The following is a 26,167-nucleotide window of genomic DNA, read 5'->3' as shown; positions in this document are numbered from 1 at the left end:
TTATATATCAAGCAATATGGCGGCTCTACGGATCCTTCGGTCGCGAGGTGAGCTTACAATTTACTGTTTTTGACAGAATAATGTGCGATATAAGAGCTTTTTACTGGTCAATTAGTTTCTGGGAAACATCCAATGTGATTTTCATTGTGTTTGTTTTGTAAGACTATAACTGATAGAGACTTACAACAAGTTAAAGTTGTGTGTGTTTTGGAATGACGGATGATGAATCATTTTTGAGTAACGAAGTCGTATGCGTCTTGGTTGTTGCGCCCAGTTTTCGGACGGCTTGCTGATTTTTATTTTGACTTCCACAATTTGGATGGAAGTTACGCCACCTTTTTGTATTTGTTATTAAAATAAAGATAGGGGGCCTAGCCAATTAATTTAAATTTAAATTATTAAAACAAAAATAAAAATATCATATTTTTTTGTAAATAAAAGAAAAATTATTTCTAGTTAAAATTTGGCATTATGAAAGTAAAACAAATTAACAACTTTTGTTTGTGTGAACAACAATGGGTAGTCAACAAAGGGAAGCGACAGTCATAATTTGGATTTTTTGTTTCCAACATTTTTTGTAAATTTTAAACAACATCTGATCAGATTAATTTTTATATAGCTGGATAGGTCTCTTGGAGACAATCAATTTGACATGTGACACCTCATTTGTTGGGGTCGTGTCATACAAACCCAAGATACGCCAGGTCAAAGTTCAAAAATGTTGTCATTGTTTTCATTAATAACAAAAAGTGTGATTTTTTTGTACTGTAACTATGTAGCATACAAATGCATGTGAATTTATAAAAATAAAAAATAACAATAATTAAATTTGTTTGATTGATTTTTTTATTAATTTTTGTAACAATTGTGTTTTTTTGTTATAATCAGTGATGAGCCACGGTGGGCGGTGCTGGGCGGGCCTGCCCAGGACTCACAATTTTTGCCCAGCACTCTGAGCAAAATGCATTATGCTGCTCAGCACAGATTTTAAATATTGTCCACTTGCATTGGTCTGAGACACAGCTAATGATAAGGAGTGAGAAAGAACACAATTCAAAGGCCATTCAACTTATTGCATGGCCCCATAACATGAACATTTTGGAAACCTGGCCCACTTCAGCACTATTGGCCCATAATTATATGAAGAATTGTGTTGATCCCCTTGCCCCTGGTAGCCTTCCAACAAAATTTGATTTATTGCCCGCCACTAAAATTGGTCTAGCTACAACCCTGGTTATAATCTTTAATGAATTGTACAAAACTAAGTCAAATATTGTTCAAGCATAATGGCTGGCCAATCACTATATCAACTGCGCGCATAGCGTGACCTCAGCCCGTAAAAGTTTGTAAAATCCCCGCTGTATCGCTCTCTTGAAAAGGCGATCGGGACAAACCAATCGTTTTAAAAAAAAAAATCATGTGATAGCCTAAATTCCTCTATTTTGAGTTGTCATTCAGGCAACAATTGCCTCCTTTTATATATATTCCAATTTTGCGCTTTTCCTTAAAATTGATGTACAATTGTGCACATACCAGTCTTTCTTGCCCACCAACACTTCGACAAATTTCATTCTATTTCTCTGCAATGGGCATAAAAGGTTTCATAAAAAGGCAATCTTGAAAGTAGATCCGGTCATTTTCATGAATGAACCATGTAACATCAAATAAAATCCAATATCCTTGCGCATGTCTTACACCAGACCAAGCGCTACACACCGCGCGACCAACTCGACCTTGCCGCAAAAACCATAGCCAGAATTAGTGATGCGGTGCGAGGGCGTCCTCTATTGGTAGTGACTCTCCCTAGTTTAAGCCTTATTTAAGTCATTTACATTTGCTTGCAACAAAAAAGTAGTTTCTACTTAATAAAAATAGTAACAGCATAGAGTTCAGTAAGGACAGATAACAGTACACAACTTGAAATTTTTAAATTGTAGAGTTTGTGTGTGAAAAGTAGCTTTGAATAACTCACCATTTGATAATGTTAACCTTGTCCAAATCCAACAAGGATTAAGTTTTCCAGAAGAGTAAAGACTAATAATTCCCCCCCAAAAAAAATATCTTGGAAAAAAGCTGTCAGTAAAATTGTGAAAAATTAAGTTTACTTTTGCGTTTTCGGGACCAGACATTGACGCGTCTAAATTTCTTAACGTCCATTTTGTCGACTGCCACAAGAAGTTTATTCTCAAGAATACTGGAGGGTGCTCTTTCTTTCGAGATAATGTGAGAAACCAAAGTACATGATGTAGAATGTTGTCAGCTTTCCAACAGTACCGTTCTGAAATAATTCACATGAATAAAAATGTAATTTTTGCCCAACTTTTCGAACACATGAAATACAGACATATTGGGTCGTATGAATAAAAAGTAGTACTTACTTTTACTTGAAAATTTCAAGTATTTACTACCATCCATATGAATAAAGGGAAGTAAAAACTGTTACTTAAAAGTATTTACTAAAATGCTAAAAGTATCTACTTTTACCAAAAAGTAAATTCTTTTAATTTTAGCACTTACTTACTTCCATATGAATAAAACCGAGAATATACTACAAAATGCAAGTAAATACTAATGATTTTTCAAGGTAGCTCCAGAGCTACCTTGGGCACAGAAGTAAAAGGCTCGTCCGAAGAAATGACAGTGTTTATGAATGTTCCTCACAGGATAAATGTTTTAGTCCAAAGGAAAGACATCACTGAAATATTAAATAGACACATACACAGTGTTTCACAACAGAAACAATACACACAAACTCAAACTGCTTTTAATCAAACTTGTTTAAATATGCTGAGGATAAAATAAAACCGTTTGTAAAAAAAAGGTTTTGTATCATTACAGTAAGCTTTGTTCATAAAATCAGAAGATGTAATTTTTTAAACAATTGAATGCATTTCAATAGAATGTTGTTCGTGCTATATTAAAACTTTTAAGTTTAATTTAAATAGGTATGCTCATATCCAGCTCTCATCTTCTCTATACAGCGCTGTTATGCACTCCATGTTTCAAAAGCATAACAAAAACGTTTTTATTCTGTGTGTCCTGATGAGTCGTCTTCATCAAAATGTTGTCAGAATAAAAACCTCATGGCTGACTTGAAGATTTCTATGTTTCTATTAAATCAAATGCTGCTTTGGCTGTGTGTGTGAGCGCGTACGTAGACGTGAATGGGAGTTGTAATACAAAGGAAACCTTTTGTTAAGAGCCATTCAGCCATGGTATATCAGAAGTATTTACTCCAAAGCATTAAGTGAATACTTTGCAGTAAAAGAATAGGTTTATTCATACGGAATTTAGAAGATGCTTTTACTGAATGCTTCTACTTGGAAGTTTATGCTTTTACTTTTTGCTAGTACTTGTCAGTAAATACTACTTTTTATTCATATGTCCCATTATGTAGATTTTTCTCCTGAAAATGTTTTGAAATGACATATTTATAGGTCATTACAGTTCTTTGGCAGAAAATTATTTTAAAGCCTGACCTGGGTGTCGATGTACTTTTTTTTGTAGTATGAACTATCGCCAACAGTCGCAAAGCAAATTTATAGAGAATTTATGTCAAATTTATTATGTCTGATATGCTTTTATTAATAAATCAGGAGCAGTTTCCACACCCTTTAAATCAGTAAGAAATTGACAGGCTCAAAACATCCTTCTGCCACATTTAAATGAGCATAACTTCCCCATTCTATAAGCTATTGAAATGAATAGTATAAAACTTGTTTGGGTTTTGTGAAAAAATGCAAAAAGTGCCAGACTCCCTACTTTCTTCCACCTCTCTAAGACCTTGGTTTTAATCCATCTGGGGCACTTGGGGTTTCCTCCTACAGGGGTCGAAATTGCCACTAGCCCGCTAGCCCGGGACTACCAGATTTACAGCCGGGCTACTGATTTTTTCCAGTTTGATAGCCCGACGGGCTAGTGGAAAAACAATGCAAAAATCATCATTACAAACAACAAAGAACTGTGCTATGGTGTATTATAAAGTTTGAGCCGTGACGCGAGACATAATGTGTCTTTCGGGCAACCAAAATCTCATCAGGGCTACTAAAAATTATTGGTTACTAGCCCTGCTGACTACCATGAAAATACACTTAATTTCGACCCCTGTCCTAAAACTAAAAATTCCTTCCTTGCCTTCTCTCCTTTGGGTAGTACCAGTGACCAAGTTTGCTTTTTTGAGAGACCTTGACTTCCCCAAACCAGATTATATCAAACAAATGAAAGATAAGAAACCTTCCACACCAAGGGCAGGAATGTCAATCATTCCTAGATAGTGTTTCCTGCTAACAAAAACATCCTCAAGAAAATGAAGGTCACATTTTATTTTAACTGATTTGGCTTTGTTCTAAACTGTTTTACAATCGTATTTTACAATCTAGTTAACAGTCACCAGGTCTGACACTTCATGGAGGCATCGCAGGTGATTGCCCGTGAAATTCTCCAGTAGAAATTTAAAATATCCTCATAGTTATAGAGTCCTAAAGTGCCTTCGTGCCCTTGCCCTTTCCACGATAGTCTATTATTTTTAAAAGTTTTTTTATTTCATATATTTCATGATGTTATACTACAGTGTATGTGTATCTATAGCCATGGCATGCTCAGTTGCCCGTGTCATATGCACCCAGAACTACGACCCCTGGGCCCTTCACACGGATGCTCTGTCAATGGCATGTGACGGGATACTGGGGTACTGTTCCCCAATCTCCCTAGTGTCGAGGGTGCTGGCAATGATAGAGCGCAAAAACTGCAAGATTCTGCTCATTGTGCCCTTTTGGCCACGCCAATCCTGTTTCACCAGGGATGTCAGACTTCTCGTCAGGCCTTGAATATCGCTCTTTAAAGGCACACCATTTTTTCTCTGCAAGGGGCACTTCTGTTTAGGGTATTTTAAATTTGTATCATCGGAATCAAGCGGAGTGCACCACAGCATGGGGCGGGCACCACATCATCTTAGATTTTAGATGAAGTTATTGACTAATTGCTTGCCATTTTTTATTTCCTTACTCTGTTATAGCTTTCCTCGTTGGCCCACAAATGATGACTCGCTCCTTTTTGAAGACGGACAATGCAAGAACACCATACGCAATCACAGAGCTGCACACCACAGGACAGAACCACACAACAGGAGGTTAGACTAACAAAATATTCTGCCATAATGGAGTTCAGTATTAACTTTCGGGGCAGCGGAGGGGCTGGGGCCAACTGCAAAATGTGTCGATCACTTCTGCTGTTTTTTTTTTTTTTAAATTACCCTTAAAGACACTGGACCATATTGGTAATTGTCAAAGACCAGTCTTCTCACTTGCTGTATCTCAACATATGCATGAAATAACAAACCTGTGAAAATTTGAGCTCAATCGGTCATCGAAGTTGCGAGATAATAATGAAAGAAAAAACACCCTTGTAACACGAAGTTGTGTGCTTTCTGATGCTTGATTTTGAGACCTCAAATTCTAAATCTGAGGTCTCGAAATCAAATTCGTGGAAAATTACTTCTTTCTCAGCAACGTTACTTCAGAGGGAGCCGTTTCTCACAATGTTTTATACTATATCAACCTCTCCCCATAACTCGTTACCAAGTAAGGTTTTATGCTAATAATTATTTTGAGTAATTACCAATAGCCTTTAAAGATCACTCTTTCATAGTGACTTCTGGGTTGGTTAACTCGGGTTGACAAGTACTATGGGATGGCAGATAAGTCTATATGGACCCATTATAATGTGCGCATAAATTCTACTGTGTGCACAAAAAAATTAATCCTTTGAGTTTGAATACATGTAATCTTCATGTGTGGACATTTTCAGAATGCTACAATCTTTAGTGCGTGGGTCCAGGGAACATCCATTCATCTGTTGAGACCATTAGAATGAGAATGTTTCCCACAATTACAGTTATTTACCTGTAACACAATCTGCCTTCTGATTACACCCAGTGGGCTGCTGGGAGGGTTAAACACAATACTTTTACTGCGGAAGGTAGGAAATCGGCTGGGACTACTACTTTTGCTGATAGGTTCGAGGGGACTTCACGGTTTTAACATTTTTACTTTTAACTACCGCGGCGTGATTTCTTAATTTGTCTCATGAATTGGTCGTAATAATTTGTTTCCTTACTGTTTCAGGTCAGTCAACGGGTATGATGGCATCAACTCATTGGAATGTTGAGCATGCAGTAACCCTGGCCCTAACAGCAGCTATCCCGACTGCGTTCATTACCCAACATCCTCTTGTTGACTACGTCCTGGCTGGATGCATGACTCTTCATGGACATTGGTCAGTTTCATTCAATTGTCTCAAAACATTTGCTTATTTTACTTCTATGGTGGTTGGGCACCATACCAAATCAATTATTGTGTTTGTAACTTTGTCCAGTTGGGCATGAACGTTGCGCATCCATGCAACACCGAGAGAAAAATGTTGTGTTTAAAGGCGGTGGACACTATTGGTAATGAATCAAAATAATTATTATCATCAAACCTTTCTCGATTACGAGTAATGGGGAGAGGTTGATAGTATAATACATTGTGAGAGCGGGCTCCCTCTTAAGTGACGTAGTTTTCGAGAAAGAGGTAATTTTCCACGAATTTGATTTGGAGACCTCAGATTTAGAATTTGAGGTCTCGATATCAAGCATCTGAAAGCACACAACTGTGTGACAAGGAAGTTTTTTCTTTCATTATTATCTTGCATCTTCAACGACAGATTGAACTCAAATTTTCACAGGTTTGTTATTCTATGCATATGTTGAGATACACCAACTGATCTTGTTATTTTGTTTATTAGGGGAATGGAAGCAATCTTCGCTGATTACATCCCTGGAAAGACTCTCCCCAAAGTAGCCCACAGCTGCCTCCTGGGCGTCTCAGCTCTCACATTCGCTGGACTGTGCTACTTCAATTACAATGACGTCGGAATCACCAAGGCTATCATGATGCTATGGTCGTAAGAAATCCCCAAAACCCTCAAGAAATAAATCAACTGGACTCGAGACGGGTTGTACTCCAGCCAAAGTAGCAAGCATTACTTATCCTTTATTTTTTTATTTTTTAAGCACGGTTCATACTCCCTGCAAATGCAACGCAACGCAATTGGTGACGCAATTATCGGTATGCCCTCCATTTTCAATTGTAACGCAATAAAAGTCGCATCGCGCGAAGCACTTGCAGTAAGTAAGAACCTAAAGTCGATTTCACAAAACGCTAGGATTAATCCTAACTCGAGTTAGGACGAGTAACCCGTCCTAACTTAGGATGGGTTCAATTCAATGCGTCCTACGCCTATGGATATTGGACTGAACCTGTCTTAAGTCCTAAGATTAATCCTAAGTTAGGAAAAGAGTTTGAAATCGACGGCAGGCTTTAGTCCTTTTGTTCTTCAAGAAGATCCCATCATTTAATAAAATGGTTTATAGAGCTGCTTTATCAGAGAACATTGCTTAAAACAAATTCTGCTCAGCAAAAATTAGCAGGATACCAGCCACAGATTGTATATGTATGTGACATGATATTCTAGCTGGTAACCTTATATTGGTAAGCGTAGTTTTGTTGCTTAAGCAGCTCTTTGATGACACACTTTCAAAGCAATTTATTTACTTAACTTGGTTATACTTGAGTCAGGCTTAAGTCAAATGAATGTTGAATGAGAACTCTGGGAGTGTTCGCTTAGCTTCCCTGGGTCGACCCCGAACTGCCCCCGGTACGTTCGAATAGCTTTGACGTCATTCCAGGGGCTCACCTGGGTCAGCCCCAAGTGTCCTGCTTGCGTCCCATGAGAGGGTGAGTGATCGTTCGATTAGCTCTTGTCAGGGGCTCACCTGAATGAGCACCGCGGGGTCGACACAGGGAAGCTAATCGAACGCACCCTATAACCGTCACTTAAAGGGAGTGTATACCTTTGGTAATTACTCAAACATTAAAGGAACACGTTGCCTTGGATCGGTCGAGTTGGTCTTTGAAAAGCGTTCTGTAACCGTTTGTTATAAAATCGATATGGTTAGAAAGATGTTGTAAAAGTAGAATACAATGATCTACACAAATATGCCTTGAAATTGCGTGGTTTTCTTTTTACCACGTCGACTAACACGGTCGGCCAGTTATGGGAGTCAAATTTTTGACTCCCATAAATGGCCGACCGTGTTAGTGTGCGACGTAAAATGAAAACCGTGCAATTTTGAGTGATACTTGTGTGGAGCATTATATTCTACTTTTAAAACATCTTTCTAACCATATGCATTTTATAGCAAACGGTTTCAAACGCTTTTTATAGACCAACTCGTCCGATCCAAGGCAACGTGTTCCTTTAATGACTGTAAACACTAACTTGGTAGGCTGCACTGCAGCTTTTGACAATGTGTAACACTTTGAGACACATTTCCCTTCTCTGGAATGTGGTTTTAGAGAGAATGATTCAAAAAACAATTCAATCCATGAAATGTTTCTTCATGAAACGTTTCTTAGATTGTGTATTCTAATTACGATTATTCCCCCTTGCTACCACCTTTTTGAAATTTCTACTGGCTAGTTTTATTGTATATATATATCTACATAAGATTAAAACAACCGAAAGATAAAAACACCAAAGGTATACTTCACCTTTAAAGATACAAATATGGATACATAAATATTAAAACATATAAATTTAATTCAAAAATTTGGGATGTAAATGACATTATAAAATTGTAAGATATTTAAGAAACTGATTATAATTTTAAAAAGCTCAGTCTTATGCTGCTGATGATATTTTGTTTATTTTATTCGGAAACCAAATTAAGTATAACACAATTTGGGAGGGAAAAAACTTATGTGGTGGAAAGAATTATTTGCTTTAAAGGAAAATCAAATAAGTACATTTATCATGTATCATTATTGGTTAGAATATTGTATTGCTTCTTCTTTGTATAGGTTTAGGTTTCAGGCCAGGAGTTTCATCTTCAAAGAGGGCAAGTCCATTTTAATTTTTTTGATGGGGCACCAAGGCCAAGAACTGGGGCAAGGACGGTCATGGCCTCTGTTTGATTCCTGGCCTAGGTAGCTTTGCTGTTTACTCTTTATTTTGTGTTAGCTGTTGTTGAAATGGCTTTTCAGTTTGGCGTAAAAAACATATTTGGAATTTTATGAAATCAGAGGTTCGAGCAGATGCTGCTGGTATAGGTCAGAAATGATTGTAAACTTTATTGACAAAGTTTGTTCTTATTATAAAGCCAGCAGCCCAAAATTCTGCACTTATCGACAAAGATCCTCTTTCTCGCAAGTCTTCTGAACCTCTGACTTCATAGTAGTATGCTCCCCTGGTGGGACAAAAGTTTGATTGCATGACGCTACTATTATATGACCCGGAACAAGGACAGGAACAAGACCAATTCATTAAACCTTGTATTATTTTAATGAATCTATTTGCTGTTTGTGTCTCTTAAGTAACTGAAGTTAAACAAGTACATGCTGCAAAAAAAAAACAATCAAGGAAGCTACCATAAAGGACATACATGTACAATGTACATGCATGTACATGTATATGTCATGAACTTATGGAGTCATAAATAGTCCAAGATGCTTCACTACAGAACAGTAACCATGGTAACTTTGTTGTTGCCTAGTGATGATAAATAAAACCCATGACAAGTTAGATGACGCATTGTGCTGAAACTTTCATTGGAGTTTTTAGATCAATATCATAATTCAATGAAAATAATTGTACTTTTAGATGCAGTTTCGCTTCAAACGTGTGTTAAAGACAGTGGGCACTATTGGTAATTGTCGAAGACTAGTCTTCACAGTTGGTGTATCTCAACATATGTATAAAATAACAAACCTGTGAAAATGTGAGCTCCATCGGGCGTCGAATTTGCAAGATAATGACAGAAAAAACACCATTGTTATACGAAGTTGTGTGCTTTCTGATGCTTGATTTCGAGATCTCAAATTCTAAACTTGAGGTCTCGAAAAGAAATTTGTGGAAAATAACTTTTTTCTCGAAACCTACGTCACTTCAGAGAGAGCTGTTTCTCACAATGTTTTTTATCATCAACCTCTCCCCATTACTCGTAATCAAGAAAGGTTTTATGATGATAATTATTTTGAGTAATTACCAATAGTGTCCACTGCCTTTAAAAAAACAAATCCTAGTTTAGGTACTAGTGTCGGGTTCTAAAGTATTGAATGTGGTATGAAGGCCTAATGTAAGGTGTTTATGTAAGCCTGATCCTCCTCAACTACCGACAAAGTTGTCTTGTATATAAATGTCGTACTCGTCTCTTTATTGTGAAAACGAGTTCTGTTTTATTTTATTTTAAATCCTAGTCTTATTTAGACGACCTTTGAACTTGATTGAAGACTAGCTGCAGTAGAACAACAATGAAGAAGCTAATCCAATGAACTGTACCTAAAGATTTAACACTTGATCCAAATCTCACGAACTTGTTACCAAACTGCTAGTCCGTTTCGCAAACTTGAAGACCAAGTATTTTGATTTAAGTTTGAATGATTGTACATGATGGCTCGAGACACGAGTCTGAGTAACAAACTTTTTTAAAAATTGTGTCTTGGTTAAATGTCAAGTTAAACGTCTGTTTGGCTACTCGTTCAAAGAGTTTGTTCCGTTCACCGGTAAAGGCAAAGCTTGTCAGTCACAAAAACACAGGGATCTGATGTATTGCAGTCTGTGCAGGGCCCATTTTCATAGAGCTGATTAAAGCCATTATACACTTTCGGTAAACAGTATTGGCCAAGTCCCACACTTCGTGTATCACAACTTATATATAAAATAATAAACCTGTGAAAATTTAGGGTCAATCGGTCATCGGAGTCGGGAGAAAATAACGGGAAAACCCACTCTTGTTTCCGCACGTTTCGCCGTGACATGTGTTTAAAATAAATCCGTAATTCTCGCGTGAATTGATATTGTTTTAATGTTTTCTCAAAAAGTAAAGCATTTCATGGACTAATATTTCAGGAGAAGTCTTTCACCATTACCTTCTGTAAACCCTGTAAATTATTTGTAAATCTGTCAATTTTTTTTGTTTTTTTCTGTACCGAAAGTGTATAAGGGCTTTAACAGTCGATTTTGTCCTTACTGCGCAAGTTTCCATTTTATAGCGCTGCTTACCGTACCTGTTTTAAAAAGACATGCTAACCTTCCAGTGCATACTGTATGAAAGTTAAGAATGTAACAATGCAAATCCATCTGCTATAGTTAGCACAAAAATTTGCTTACCGTTAAGCAGCGCTATGAAATTGGCTGAAATGTCATATTAAAAGTTATCAATAATATAGTAAGCTCTCAAAACTTATTCAGCTTAAAACGTTTTCAGCCTAAAACTCCTTTTTATTTAATATTGCTTTGAACCTACACATGTATAATCTAGAAAAATTTATTCAGATTTGCCTTCATGTAGACTAGATTAATGAAGTCACACACAAAGAAAGGATTTGTTTGAAAATAATCATAGGCAGCAAAAAATACAAAACAAGTTTTACTTTAGTTTATCTCTAGAACATAAAAACTAGCAAACACACTGTGTGTTTATCAAACAGTGTGAAAACTGAAATAAATATTAAAATTGTAATTGTTACTTGTTAAATTGTTTTGAATTTTTACGTGTTTATTATTGAGATTGTATAAGAGTGAACCTGTTGTGTGTTTTTTTTTCTTCAAAATATTGCGGACTGAAATTGGCAACTGAATTTGGGATGAACAATTTGTCTTTGTTCAACATCAAATTATTAAAAAATTACCATCATTTTCTCTTGTGGGTTATTACTTGGTATTTTAAATTAAAAAGTGGCATCACTTGGCTGCTGCTTCCCAGGTTGGTCTGTTACATTGGGTATGATCCCTGGCTATATGGCAGTTACAGGTTGAAAGGCTTCTGGTTGCCCCTCCCCCAACCAAAATACAGTGACCACCAAAGAGGCGTAGATTAGCTGTTGAGTGCGTTTTGGCGACCTCAACCAAAAACTGTTTCGGTTGTTGGTCGTTGGTTCTGCTGTTCAGACTGAACGATAACCGAGTTGTGAGCTTGGTTACCGTTTTGGTTATGACGTCAGAAACAGTTTTTGCTTGAGTCGCCAAAACGCACTCCAGATTTTAGAGCGCCAGCACGTTAATCCGGAGGTCATTGGTTCAAATCTCTTGCTCTAGTTAATTTGTCTTTGTTCAACCCCGCATTATGTACAATTTTACCCAATCAGTTTCTGTCTCGGTATATTACTTGAAACTCTTATGAAAAAGATGTTTTTGTGGAAACCCTAAAACTCTCTGCTCGAATCAGACCACAAAAACACAACGAAAAAGTCATGATTGAGGACTAAGAATGTTACATTACAAGTTTGTCAAAGAGTAAGGGAATTTTGGAAATATCTTTTGAAGATCTTTAATTATCAGGGATACCCCGAAACAAAACAAATGTTATGTGACAAACACTCTGCCTGAGTCAGATCACACAACACACAACAACAAATTTATGATTAAAGACTAAAGAATTGTACAATTTTTATAAAGGAAAAGGGAATTGGGAAATATGAAACCACGAAACGAAACAAGTGTAAATGTGACAAACTCTCTGCCTTGAGTCAGATCACACAAAACACCTTTAAGAATTGATGATTAAGAACTAAGAATTGTACAATTTTAAAAGGAAAAGGAAAATCCTAATCCCTTGGTCCCCCCCCCCGCACCGGATGGAGTGGGCGGGGCTGATTCACCCTTTGATCCCCCTATACTGCATGTACTGACCGACTGACAACAAGTCTAAACACAGTAGTCTAAGCCCCGCCTCTTCTAATACAACAAAGCACGTGTTCGCTGAAGCATGGCCAGAGTGTAGACAGCAAGCTAGGCGTCTTTCGTCATTGAAAATAACACACCCGGTAGTACTACAGCATCATCACGGTCGACCTTACGGTGTTTCACATCTTCTGGACTTCATACAAACATTTTGAGTGAAATATGATACGGATAATTCCATAAGTTCACCAGTTCAACATCATCTTTCCAGTTTGTATACCTTTATTGTATGAACAGATTTACGTTGACAAAGGTGAGTTCTTCCTCCCATGGTGGTTAAAAGTGAAATATTGTTCTCTCATTCACAAGAAGAGGGTTGATAAATTGGTTGGATGGTTTAATTAGTTCTTTGAAAAGTTAAAAGTCCACAAATGGAATGGGCTTCATATGTCATGTACTCGTCGGCTTCGTTTGTTTAGTGTTACTCAAGACGTCCTTGTGTATGATGCTGGTACTGGTAGTAGTGGGTGAACTGCTGGTTCTCTATGGTGGACGTCTTCAACATGTTCAAAGTGGTCAGCTAGCTCACACACAGTAAACAACTGGGCGTCTCCAGAAGAATGGAACATCTTTGCACTTGCAGGGTCTCAATCTCATTCATTGAGGTGCTGCTTACCTCCTGATTCTAAACCCTGATTCTGCTGAGTAGCATTGCATGATTGCTTTACTAAATTACTGGTTGTAACTTTTAGTTTAAACGATTGCTTGTATTTTTGTTGTTGTAGGAGTGCACTGGCACTGTTTGTTGTGACTACTCTACTGTACTGTAGTTTGTGCATGATGATATTGATCAGTTGATGATGATATATGGCTTGCATATTGTTAACATTTAACAAAATATTGTGATGCTATACTACAGTTAACCAAATTCACTACAACCATGGATGGAGGTAGTTGCGATAACGTGACCCTCCTCCCGACGGCGAAGCCGAAGTTCGCTGTCGGGAGGAGGGTTACATGTACGTTATCGCAACTAGAATGGAGAGAACCTCCATGCTAACTACATACAATGTACTAGCTACCTACTTCTATAACGATGATGAGGTTCATTCCGCTATCGTCTCCAAGATAGCAGAACAAACCTCATTATAGTTATATAGGACTAGGAGAATAAGTTACCTACTTGCTAATTTAGTTGCGATCTCAGCCCCCCCCCCCCCCCATCCTTCCTCCGCTCCGGTCTGTCTGTCTCGCTTTGTCAGTGTCATGGAGGATGAAGGGATGTTTATATTGCAAATTCTATCAATAGGTCTATATTTAGAAGCACTTCCATAATTAGTTGCGATAGCGTAACTCTCCTCCCAACAGCCCCATAAGGCCATCGGGAGGAGCTGCCTTCGGCAGGAGGGTTCATCTCTATTCTGTGATAGTCTTGTTTAATTTTTAGTTGCCATTAACATTTCTTTGGAAAACCACCTTATTTTAAGAGTGGTTTCCATTACCAAACGTATCCCTTCCCTTTTTAATTAACAAAGAAAGTTATTTTTTCTTAATTAACAGAGAGAGTTACTGTCCAACTAAATTTCTTCCGACTGTGTGTGACCTACCCGTGTCTTCATCATGGGCGTAGGTTCCAAATTAATGTTCTACCCAACACTTGGATTTAATGTCGTCATGAAGAAAGTTTCATCACGAAGATGGTACGACAGAATTGATCAAACAGTTGTGCTTGGTGCTCTGCCGTTGAGAAGTAACAACTATGCTCAAGAGGTAATTTAGAATTCATTTTTCCCTATACCGTTTTGTATTTTAAAGGACTGTTACAGAATTGGTAAGAAACAGAAATCGGGAAGATCACAGATTTACACTGCCAGCAACTGTTTTGTTAGCAAAACCAATTCTGTAATGTTCCTTAAAAAAAAGCACTGTGTCAGTACTTTCCAGAGTTCTGTAAAAAATAAATCGACAGACATATCATTTGGTTGAGATTCGAACCCAAGACCTTTACCTTGCTAGAGCAGATGTCTTGCCACTAGACAACCGAGCTACATGTAGCCTGGTGGTTAGAGGTAGTTCTAATCTTATGTTGAAGCAGTGCAGTGAGTACTGCAATGGTTTAATATGCTATTTTTGCATTGGAGATAAAAAATATAGTTTTTTTTTATTTACCCATTTTATGCTGATGTGTTTAAACACTGTACAACTATTATAAAAGGTATTTTTATGTTTTCTGTATGCTTGACTTTGTTAATGTCACAGAAAGGTATTCTTGACTCGTTGTACAGCACTTGCACGAGCAGTATATAGTTTCCCTTATATTAATAGCAATAACTAATTGATCAAAAAAATGTATCTGATCAGTTGAGCTAATAATGTTGAATAGCTAAAGGTTTTTTTTTAGTAGCAACTTGCACTACTGAAAGTCATTAGCTGTTCAAAATTTTTAGCATTATAATTTTGCACAAAACATCTTCCGTCCGAATACATTTTGCCATGAGAAATCTTTTTGTGATGAGGAAAAGTTTCAATACCAAGACATGGGAAAATAGGGAAAACTTCACATACTTTGTATGTGATGTTTATCCCTAGTACTAGTATGAGTTTCAAGCTCGTGACAGCCTCTCTTGCCTGTTGCTAGGAAACAAACATTATTTAAATAGGATTTTAAATCCGTATCCGGGACGGGTAGGAATGATGATATATCTGGGGATTGGCCGATAAAACCATCCTGGACATAATCTCTCTAATTGTGATCCTGAGAAACAAGGCCACTCATTTTTATTTGGCATTGAAAAGATTATGATGATGATATCGTCACTAGATAACCAGAGGTTACTTGTATCTGGAGACTGAATGAACGAACAAAAAAGTTTTTAATTATCCTAGAGCAAGCCCAAAGTTGGGACTACAGGCTTGTATGCTTTGTTTTTGAAAGGGCAAGGGCACCAAGGCGATTTCTCCTTGTTAAAGGACACCGTCACCCTATGAGGAAATTGTAAATTTCTACTGGAGCATTTCAAGAACACCAAGGCAATGACCTGGGGGCATGAAGGCAATCGCCTCCGTTGCCTATCCGTGAAATCTACCTCCAGGGCTTAAATTTTACACTGCACCAAAAGCCTGATGCCAGTGATTTTACTTCCGGGCTGACGGGTCAGCTCAGTCTAGTCACAGCGGTCTTGTGTTGTTTTTCATCTGAATACAGTGTTCAAATGTTGACTTTTGAGTAAAAATCTTTCAATTATATCGAGTATCAAAAAATAGGCTTCAGGCCAGTGTTACAGTGTACAATTTGAGCCCTCATAATAAATGGTGTTTGAGTGCAATCGGGTGAGATTATTTCTGTATTTTGAAAGATGGAATGTTCAAGGTGAGTTTGATTGAACGTTTCATCTGTCATGGAATGAAAATATTTACTCAACTGCACAGATGCAAAACAGTCATTACTTTTTATAGATTTGTTTTTTATATAATCAAAGTAGACCTTGTTTATGCGTCAGGCCAATTTTGTCATTAAATCTTTGGTATTCGTCTCGCAAACAGCATTTAACGGTTTTGTTACCGCGCCATTTAAGTACACTTTGGATCATAGATTTTTTCCATTTTTTGAAAAGTACAAGATTGTTATTTATAAAACAGAATCAACAAAAGGAAATTACCCAAAGCATGACTGAAATTCTAAATCAATCTAAAGTTTAATTGATGTCATATTATTTCATCGAGGATAAACACAAATTGTGTTTTTTCCATACATGTACAACAATAAGGGAATCAATGTGTGGTGAAGAGGTTTTCAACTAGTGGTTGAATGCCAACGAGGCCTGGTTCTTGATAGTTTTACCGAGACGAAGTCAAGGTAAATTACAAAGAACCAGGCCTCGGCGTGTTTAAACCACTAGTTGAAAACCGATTCAACACACTTTGATTCCCATTCATAAATACCTTTTCGGTCAAAAACATCATCACTTTTTGGTCAAAAAGTAAAATAAATGCAAAAAATATAATTGTTAAATAATTTCTTCCTCGGGTAAACAACTCCTTATAAGGGAATGTTGTGCGCGTATCGCGTGATGTTGCACAACTGTTTCAGCCGTTGCTCTGGGCCAATAGGAATGAAGAAACTGTCTTATAAGAACAGATGCAAGGTCGCGTGTCATACCCATGAGTTAACACTTTTTACCGGTCATAAACAGCTCTGTTTATACACACCCACGTGACACGCTCTCCACCAATAGGAATAGCGAAACTGTCTGAGGTGCTTATGAATGTGTTTTAAAAAACACTGTTTGTACACAAGTAAATACTGGGTTGTCATTCATACCTGTGACCTTTACCATTGTAGACCTGGGCCCAGTTTCATAGGCCGCTTTCATTTAAAGCATAAAAATAAGCCAAGCATTTGAAACAAAATTATGCTATAAACCTGAAGAAGGCTGCTAGCCAAAATGCAATCTAAGCAGTCATACTTTAAGCATTTTTTTTCAGCATTAGTAGCTCTGTGAAAAAGGACCCAGATGTATTATTACTAGACCACAGATATTGCCCAGTAGCTAGTATTTTATCCTTTGTTTGTTCTATGGTTTATAACACAAAACAGTGATAAAACAAAGTTATTTATACTTTTCTGATGCAAATTTAACATCCAATAAAAAAATTAATTAAGTTTTACCCTTGGGTTTGGATCCTTGCTGTAGAACAGCCTATTGTTGTCTGCAGTTCTCAGAAAAAGTAGTGTAGTGTTATCGGTTACTATTCAATTGAATGTATTCCACTTAAATGTCACACACAATAGACTAGAGACATGGGCCCATTTTCATGGTTCTGCTTGCCACAGAGTAGACCGATCCATTAGGCTCCGCCCACGACGCATACGTGTGAGCAAGAGTCTCTCCAATGCCTTTCTGCACAACTCTGCCGCGCGCGCCAAGCATACACGCACGCATGTCGGACCTTATTTGTCGGACCTTCGTTGCGTTGTGAGTGGTCAATATGCAATGGGGCGGAGCTTAATGGATCGGTCTGTTCTGCACTTGCGGCCCATAGAGCTACATGTTTAATACGCTTTACAGGGGTACTGTAACATGGAATTATGCAGTTAGCACAACCATGAAATTGGACTCCACTGAATGTGTGTTAAATGTACCGTATATATGTGCTACTATTGTGCAGTATACAAACATGCACTGTACACCAATGTGGATTAGCAATGTTCATGTTTACTGAAAGTTTTGTGAAGAAGAAAAAATACACACAGGCAAATCGCTCAGGTGGGATTTGAGCCCACAACCTTTTTATTGCTACAGCAGAATGTCTTAGCATGACTACGTAGATGATTCCTGACCAAGTGATTCGCTTGTGGTAGTTTTTTTCTTCTCAGATCTCGTTGTTAAAAGAACATGTTGCCCTTGGAACGGTCCAGTTGGTCTTTGAAAAACATTTGTAACCGTTAGTTATAAAATGCGTTGGTTAGAAATATGATTTTTAAAAGTAGACTACAATGATCCACACAACTTTGCCTCGAAAGTGAGTGGTTTTCCTTTTACTTTGTGAACTAACACGGTCGGCCAAAAATTTGACTCCCATAAAGTTATGGGAGTCAAAAATTTGACTCCCATAAATGGACGACCGTGTTTGTCGACGAGGAAAATGGAAAACCATGCAATTTCAAGTGTTTCTTGTGTGGATAATTATATTCTACTTTTAAAATATCTTTCTAATCATGCATTTTATAACAAACGCTTTTCAAAGACCAACTCGACCGATCCAAGGCAGCGTGCTTCTCAAGCACTGAGATGCAAAATTAAATCTTCCTACTTTTTTAGTTTGGTTTCCAATTTGTTTGCCCAACACACAAAAAACACCACAATAAACCTGATAAGTGAAAAGTTTGTAAGAGACTACACAATGTGTAGAGATTTTATACTTGATTGTTCCCATTCTGCCTTCCAAGGACCAATTATTATCATGCGTGTGAAAATCACTATTCATATTTTGTCATGAGAAAATAGGAGTTGCATTCAGACTTGTCAACAAGCTGTGCATGCCTGACTGCATTTTAAGAATAAACTAAAGCTATGTTATAATTCAATTCAATTCAGTAATACTATATTTAGGCTACAATCAATTGTGGAGATTTATGCAGTTTGTATTGTGAGTCATGCGGTGCATATTCAGTGGTTAGTTTCAAAGGCATTGAAGGGTTGTACAAAATGGGGCCGTCTGCTACTCTCACAATTTATATTTTTAGCTTATTGGTGACTTCCTCTTTTTCTACAGATTAAAGGAAAATTTTAAGGGATAAAAAACACTGTCAGTGCCTTCTTTTTAGGGGGAACGATTCTCGAGGCTGCAGGGCTTGTACAATGTAGCTCAAAACTTTTGCTGGACCCAAAACTTTGTCAACAGACAATTAAACTGGTTTTATATGAACCTACTAACATGTATGGGTATAAATTTTATTAAAAAAACTTGACTTAATTGTTTAAAGGATGTTTATCCAACTCAAAGTGAATGTTTGAAATACATAATTATTTTTATTATTATTATCTCCTGACGATGACTAGAGCAAGCTAGTCGAAACATTGGGACCAAACCCAAGAACTGACTCCGCGGTAGTACAGTTAATTACGATCCTATAAGCTAAAGTAGTAGTCCCAGCCTATTTCTATACCATCCGTCCAGGTAATAGTTAATAAGCAGGACAGTTCTTTCAGAACTGAGAAGTCTCCCGAACAATCTACTCCGCGGTAGTAGAATTAAGCAAGACAGTTATCTAAAAACAAACTCTACCTGGCAAGTGGCAAGTAGACACACACTTGGTGTTGCCGCAAACCAAATATATATTATGGGTTTATTAAAAAAAATTCATACATGTACATCTCAGTCAAAGGCTGAATTGTGTTTTATAAAATAAAAAAATTAAAAAGGCCAGTAGATAAGAAATACAATTGTTCATAAATAAAAATTCAAACCATATAGCTTTGTGTTTTTTCCAAAAGTGCCTAAATGTCGAGTTAAAAAATTATGTTCTTCTTTTTTGATGAGTTATTTTTTGTTAATTGATTTGCAGCTGGTTGAAAAAGAGAATGTCAGAGGAGTAATTTCCATGAATGAAGACTACGAGCTGAAAAGATTTGTGACGACAAAAGAGGTTAGTTTAGTTTGGTTAAAGACACTGGACACCTTTGGTAATTGTCAAAGACCAGTCTTCTCACTTGGTGTATCTTAAAATATATGCACAAAATAACAAACCTGTGAAAATTTGAACTCAATTGGTTAAGTCCAAGTTGGGAGATAATAATGGAAGAAGAAAAAAGCCTTGTCACATGAGGTTGTGTGCTTTCAGATGCTTGATTTCAGGACCTCAAAATCTAGTTCTGAGGTCTCAAAATGTAGTTCAAACATTTTAGTGGAAAATTACGTTACTTCAGAGGGAGCTGTAAGTATCCTTAAAGTCCACCATTGTATGTATAATATTCAGCTTGACACAATGTCCTTAATGTTGGTTGTTGTAACAACTGAAAACATAATACAGTTTTCGTGGATATTACTTCATTTCAGAGGAAATATTTTCCTAAGTTGATAATTTTTCCAGATAATCTTTCACTATCCACTTTTCTTGACAGATAGTGAGTGGGTTAAACTAGGTAAAAACCTTCTTCACTGGCCAAGAGGAATTTCTAAATCAATTATTCTGAACGGTCCAGGCCCCAATTCTTAATTGATAGTTATTCAAGCAAATATTTCACTAATGTCCACTTTTCTTGACTGATAGGAGTGGGCCAAATTAGGTGCAAACCTTTTTCAGTTGAAAACAGGAATTTCTCAATCAAATAATCCAGTTTGTAATGGGCCCCTGCCCCATTCTAAGTTGATAGTTATTCAAGAAAATAGTTTACTAATATCCACTTTTCTTGACCGAATAGGAGTGGGCCAAACTCGGTGCCAACCTTCTTCAGCTGCCGACCGTTGACTTCACTGAGGCGCCGAGTCTTGACTTCTTAGAGCAAGGCGTTAACTTCATATTAGATCACGCTCAGAAGGAGGAATCTGTCTACGTTCATTGTAAGGCAGGACGGACAAGGAGTGCTACGTTGGTGGGATGTTATCTTATGCATGTAAGTTTAGAAATCGTCAATTTGTGGTTTGATAGTGGGTATGGGAACTAAAGCCTTGCTTCACCCTATGCCTAGATGTTGTCCTGTTTGTCATTATTTACTCAACTTCGGTGTAAATTGTTATTGTCTTGACTACATCTGTGGTTTGTCATTATTTATTCATTATCATGTATATTAACTTAAACGGTGTACACAAATGTAACTTTATGGCAACATTGAAATAAATGTATTGAAATAGTGGGGCAGTGGCTGTGATGGGGAATCGTGGTTGAAAATAGCCTGAACTTCAGACGTCACACGTAAAGCTTTGCATAGTGTCAAAAAAAAAGAATTAACTATAAATAAATAGTTAACTTGCGGGTACAACCATGTATTAATAGATAATTATAATAATAATAAGCATTTATATAGCGCCATCTATCTAGAAAACTAATCCGAGGCGCTGGAGAGGAAAAGAAACAGAAACAAAAAAGTTTGTACTTTTTATTCCCAAGAAATAAAATGAATATAAAATATAAATAATAGAGATTTTGTACACTTGGTTGTACCAGCAAGTTTACAAGTTAAAGGCAGTGGACACTAATGATAATTAACTGTTACTTGGTAACGAGTAGAGGGGAGAGGTTGATAGTCGAAAACATTGTGAGAAACGACTCCCTCTGAAATTACATAGTTTTTGAGAAAGAAGTAATTTTCTACAGGTCTCGAAATCAATCATCTGAAAGCACACAACTTCGTGTGACAAGGGTGTTTTGTTTTCTTTCATTATTATCTCGCAACTTCAATGACCGATTGAGCTCAAATTTTCAGAGGTTTGTTATTTTATGCAATGTTGCGATACACCAAGTGAGACAAATCACAAAGGCACTAACCTTGGGTGATATCATGATATTATCGAATATCGCGATATTTATTTGGACACGATTTCGATATCGGATGGATTTTGTTTTAATCAAAACATCGATATATCGATTAAATATCGCAATGTATGTGCTAGCTGAGACATCTGGCACCCCATAGGTATGGAGTAAAACCAGAAGAATAGGTCATTAGAACACCTCTCTTATGCTAGGACTGTCTCTCTACAACTTTCACTTGGAGTTTTAAGACTGATGATTAATCGCGATTATATCGAATATCGCGATATATTGTCGGCGGTATATCGTGAATAAAATAAATCGATATTGCCCAAGCTTAATAGGCACCAGCCAATGAAGCATCCACATTTGAGACGACTGGTCTTTGACAATAACCTTTAGTGTCCAGTGCCTTTAAACAGGGCTCAAATTGTGGGTAAAACCTCTACAAGATGGTAGGGCATGTACCCCAAAATGTTTTGAACACATGGTACATCCGATCAATAATTTTATTTGAGCAATATGGTGTAAGTCTAGTGAACAACTTTAGGTAGTGAATCTATGTCGCTGAGCAGTCTAGCTTACATGGCTCTGCTTACCATTAGCACAGAATCATTGCTTACGGAAGCAGGGAATTCCGTGCTTACAGCAAGCGTATTTCATGGGTTAGCGGCGAATTTTGGCTTCTGCGTGTGCCTACTCCACATTTCTAGGCCTTCTACGCTTAAAAGGCTACCGCAGAAATTTGACGCTTGCACATAAGCAGGGAATCGTGATCGTAAGCGCAGAATTCAGCTGTAATGAGAGCCATGAAATTGGGCCCTGGTGTTGTCAGAAGCAGAGGGTGGGTTCAAATCTCGGTTGAGACCCTTTTTTCTTTGAGGAAGGCACTTTACCAATAACTGCTTTGCAAACAAATCGGAAAGGTGGTGCAGTTTACTAAGGCTTTGCCAAAGTAAAATTTGTTTGTCTTAATTTTACTCTCTTTTTCAACTTTACAGGTCAAAAAGTGTACCCCACAAGAAGCGCAGAACTCCATCGAGAAGAAGCGGAGTCACATCATCATGAAGGACAAACATTTCAGAGCTATGTACAGGTATTATGACAAGCATGTCAAAGGTCAGCGAGGTCATAAGAAAGAGCCAGTTCAAGAGGGTATTGAGCAAAACGACCTTTCTTAATTGATTTGACAGGTGATGGAGCTCACTTTCTGTATGAGTGCTTTTTTTTAAGATGACTCGGGAAAGCATTTCTTCATAATTAGAAGTTAGCGGCACACTTTTTAAAATGGCAATAAATCAGGTGAATTTTTTTTATCTTGAGGGGGCAAGGCCAATTTGTTTTGCAAAAGGCCCTTTCAACGGAAAATCTTAAAAATAAGGAGCTATTGGACAGATTTGAAAGGGCACCAAGGCAAGAGACAACAGAGTCCGCCCTGGCCTATGTGTAATTCCAGGCCTGGTGGCCGCGCAAGCACATGCATAATTTAATATAAGACATGGTAATCTATTAAATACTGACTATAAAAACCGTCACTCCTTTGGATGTTTTGGGATTTTATTTTGTATTCACTGACTTGGTTATTGCAATCAATCATACCGTAGGGTAGTGGATTCGTTTTTTTTCTTCAAGTTCATTCAGCCAAAGGGAGGTTAGATACCAAACAGTCTGGTGCCTTAGATACAATATTATTGTAATTAATAATGCACTCAAGGGACCTAGGCCCAATTTCATGGCTCTGCTTACCGTAAGCACAGAATCGGCGCTTACAAAGGCAGGGAATTCTGTGCATACGGCAAACGTATTTCACGGATTAGCTGCGGATTTAGGCTTTTGCGCGTGCGTACTCCACGTTACTAGGCATTCTACGCTTACAAGGCTAGCACAGAAATTCGGCACTTGCACGTAAATGGGGAATCGTAAGCGCATAATTCGCCGGTAAGCAGAGCCATGAAATTGAGCCCTGGTCAAATAGTCTGGTGCCTGTAGGGCTTCATGTGCAATAACACTTACAGCCCTACCGTTCCTATGTTTAGTTCCCAGTGTCGCTGGAACTGAACACAGATAATCCTAACAGGGGCCAATTTTATAAAGCCAATAAGCGATTTTGTTCTGCTTAGCAAAAATTAAAGTGGGGCACCATTCACAACAATGTAAACTTAATGTAATTTTTGCTGGTAACCTATTTTTGTTAAGCCAAACTTTTCTGTGATTAGCAAGTTTTTTTGTTCTTACAGGCTTTATAATTTTGAGCTCAGGGCCCCAAATTCAGAGTTGCTTAAGCACATGAAGTAGCTAAGCACAACAAAATTATGCTTAACAGATTAAGCTAATTAGCTGAAATACAATGTCACATGTACAATTTGTTCCTGATATCCTGCTTATTATTGTTAAGCAGTAATTTTATAAGCAACATTTTCTGCTTAACAATCTCTATTGAATTGGGTTCTGATACTAATGTATAAAGTTGGACTATACAAGCATGTTATTTGTGGTGGAGGGTTTTTTAATTATATAATTAGTTCGCAATAATACTCTCTTAAAACCCTGTAAAATAATTGTTTGTATATATTTGCATTGTTACATCATTTTGGAAGAGACACAGTGGGTCGTGGTCATAGAGTAAGAACTAGAGGGCGCACTGGCTTAGTACATGTATAACGCGGCCCAGCGTGCGACCATTTTGTAAGTTTAATAATAATTTTATATCTTGTAGTTTCAAATACAGCGCGTTTCAAATACAGCGCGTGCGTTAATCTTACAAAATGGCACGCATTATACAAATGTTGCACGCTGTGACGGGGTCCATGGCGTTTTGTACACCCGAGGGGGAAAATGGAACCCGAGACGAAGCCGAGGGTGCCATTTTCCCTCGAGTCACAACGTGCAACAATTGTTTTGTTATACCTTTGTATAATTGTTATTCCTCTTCTCGAAGTTCTGTTGTCATCTTCAAACATTATTACGACGGACTATTCATTGTTTAATAAGCAGACGAATGAGAAACAACTTCCTCGAACCCGCGGTTGTTTCGTATACAGCGCGAAATCGACCAACGCTGGGAACGATCAAGGTGATGTACACCCGGTGAACATCACTTTTCATGTTACCCGGCGCGTCGCGAGCCATGTAACATGCGTTTTTGTTGCGCGTCACATGATTGGTTCTCGACCAATCAAACTTCACATTTTGCACAGAGGTATAACAAGTCTCCTTGCGGTCTTGTTGTGTACACAGTATCACCAGATGCGCCCTCTAGTTTTTGTACCTCTATGGTTGTGGTTCAAGACATTTTCTATGAGGTGTTTGAATGATTTTGACAAGAAATGTGGTTAAACCTCTGAATGAGACAATTTTTATCGTGAGATATTGGGAACTTGCCAATTTGTTATTCTTTACTAGGTACAAGGAAACCGTTAGACCATGTTATTTTATTAATAATCTTTATTTTTATTTTGTATATTTTTTTCATTTTTTTTCTTTCAAGAACTTGCAAGTTGTGGTCAAAGGTATTCTGGTGTTTTTGTTGTATGGGACTGTATTGTAAGTAAAAAAAATTACGCGCAAAAAGCTTAAAGTTATTGTAGGTGTCCTTGATGAATTTAACTCCAAACCTCAAAAATCTTTCTATTAATGTTGTTTCGCAGTGCTGACAGTTTATTAGCAATTGTGTGCTCAAGCATTGACATAAAAAAAAATTGGGAAAAAATGTGATTGTACTTCACTTTAACACAAATAATAGGACAAATTTAAATCTTGGGATTGACTTAAAAATAATTTGCAGTTAAAAATAATTTGCAGTTAATGAGCAGATGACAGGTCAACTCTGTCAATAATGACCCACCCTAGTAAGTCTTATACCTAGTGTTACTGTGTTGAACATTCAGTATGTGTTATTGTATTTTACTTAAAACCGGGCAGGGCAAAGCCTAACTATTTAAGTTGACGTAAACAATTAACACAACATGTTTTGTAGCATATTAAACCCATTTATATTTTTATAGAACAAGTATTCAATAAAGATCTGTTATAAATACATGTATTTTAAATACTAACTACTAATTAGTGCAGGCGAACTATAATGTTAAAATTTGTATACATTTTACGATTTGCAAATATTTCCCATCTAGTTATTTGATTAAAAAGGTTGGCCTTAAGCTTATGGCGTTCCGTAGCATATACATGACGTCACAACCCAAAACAGCGCCCTGACTGAGGTCGATGCATTGGCTGAGAGGGTGTTCAGACAACCCGTCCGTCGGACAACTCGACCGTTCAGACAAGTCGACTGTTGAGACAGCTCGACCGTTCGGACAACTCGACAGACGTTTTTTTCAACTGTCGGACAACTCGACTATAGGACCAAGACAAGTCAATATATGGCCGTGACGTGGCCTCAGCACGGGGCGCACAAAGGACCGGGAAGGGGTTGTTAAGGTTAGGATTTACAGGAAATTTGTGTAAACATGTCAG

The 26,167-nt window shown here is 37.5% G+C and overlaps 2 protein-coding genes across 2 annotated transcripts; both read left to right on the top strand.

Moving 5' to 3' along the window:
* LOC139951318 (succinate dehydrogenase [ubiquinone] cytochrome b small subunit A, mitochondrial-like) lies at positions 1-8,015 on the top strand. The gene is made up of 4 exons (XM_071950147.1): positions 1-47; positions 5,015-5,128; positions 6,123-6,273; positions 6,784-8,015. The coding sequence occupies exons 1-4, from the start codon at positions 17-19 to the stop codon at positions 6,944-6,946; spliced, it is 459 nt and encodes a 152-aa protein (XP_071806248.1). The 5' UTR covers positions 1-16; the 3' UTR covers positions 6,947-8,015.
* Positions 8,016-12,841: 4,826 nt separating this feature from the next.
* Positions 12,842-25,640, top strand: LOC139951530 (phosphatidylglycerophosphatase and protein-tyrosine phosphatase 1-like). Its single transcript, XM_071950462.1, has 5 exons — positions 12,842-13,033; positions 14,281-14,490; positions 19,790-19,870; positions 20,646-20,837; positions 22,696-25,640. The coding sequence occupies exons 2-5, from the start codon at positions 14,341-14,343 to the stop codon at positions 22,873-22,875; spliced, it is 603 nt and encodes a 200-aa protein (XP_071806563.1). The 5' UTR covers positions 12,842-13,033; positions 14,281-14,340; the 3' UTR covers positions 22,876-25,640.
* Positions 25,641-26,167: the final 527 nt, after the last annotated feature.

Source organism: Asterias amurensis, chromosome 19, assembly GCF_032118995.1.
Source record: "Asterias amurensis chromosome 19, ASM3211899v1".
Lineage (NCBI taxonomy): Eukaryota > Metazoa > Echinodermata > Asteroidea > Forcipulatida > Asteriidae > Asterias > Asterias amurensis.
Note: the sequence above shows the minus strand (reverse complement) of the source record. Positions and strands in the feature narration are given on the sequence as shown.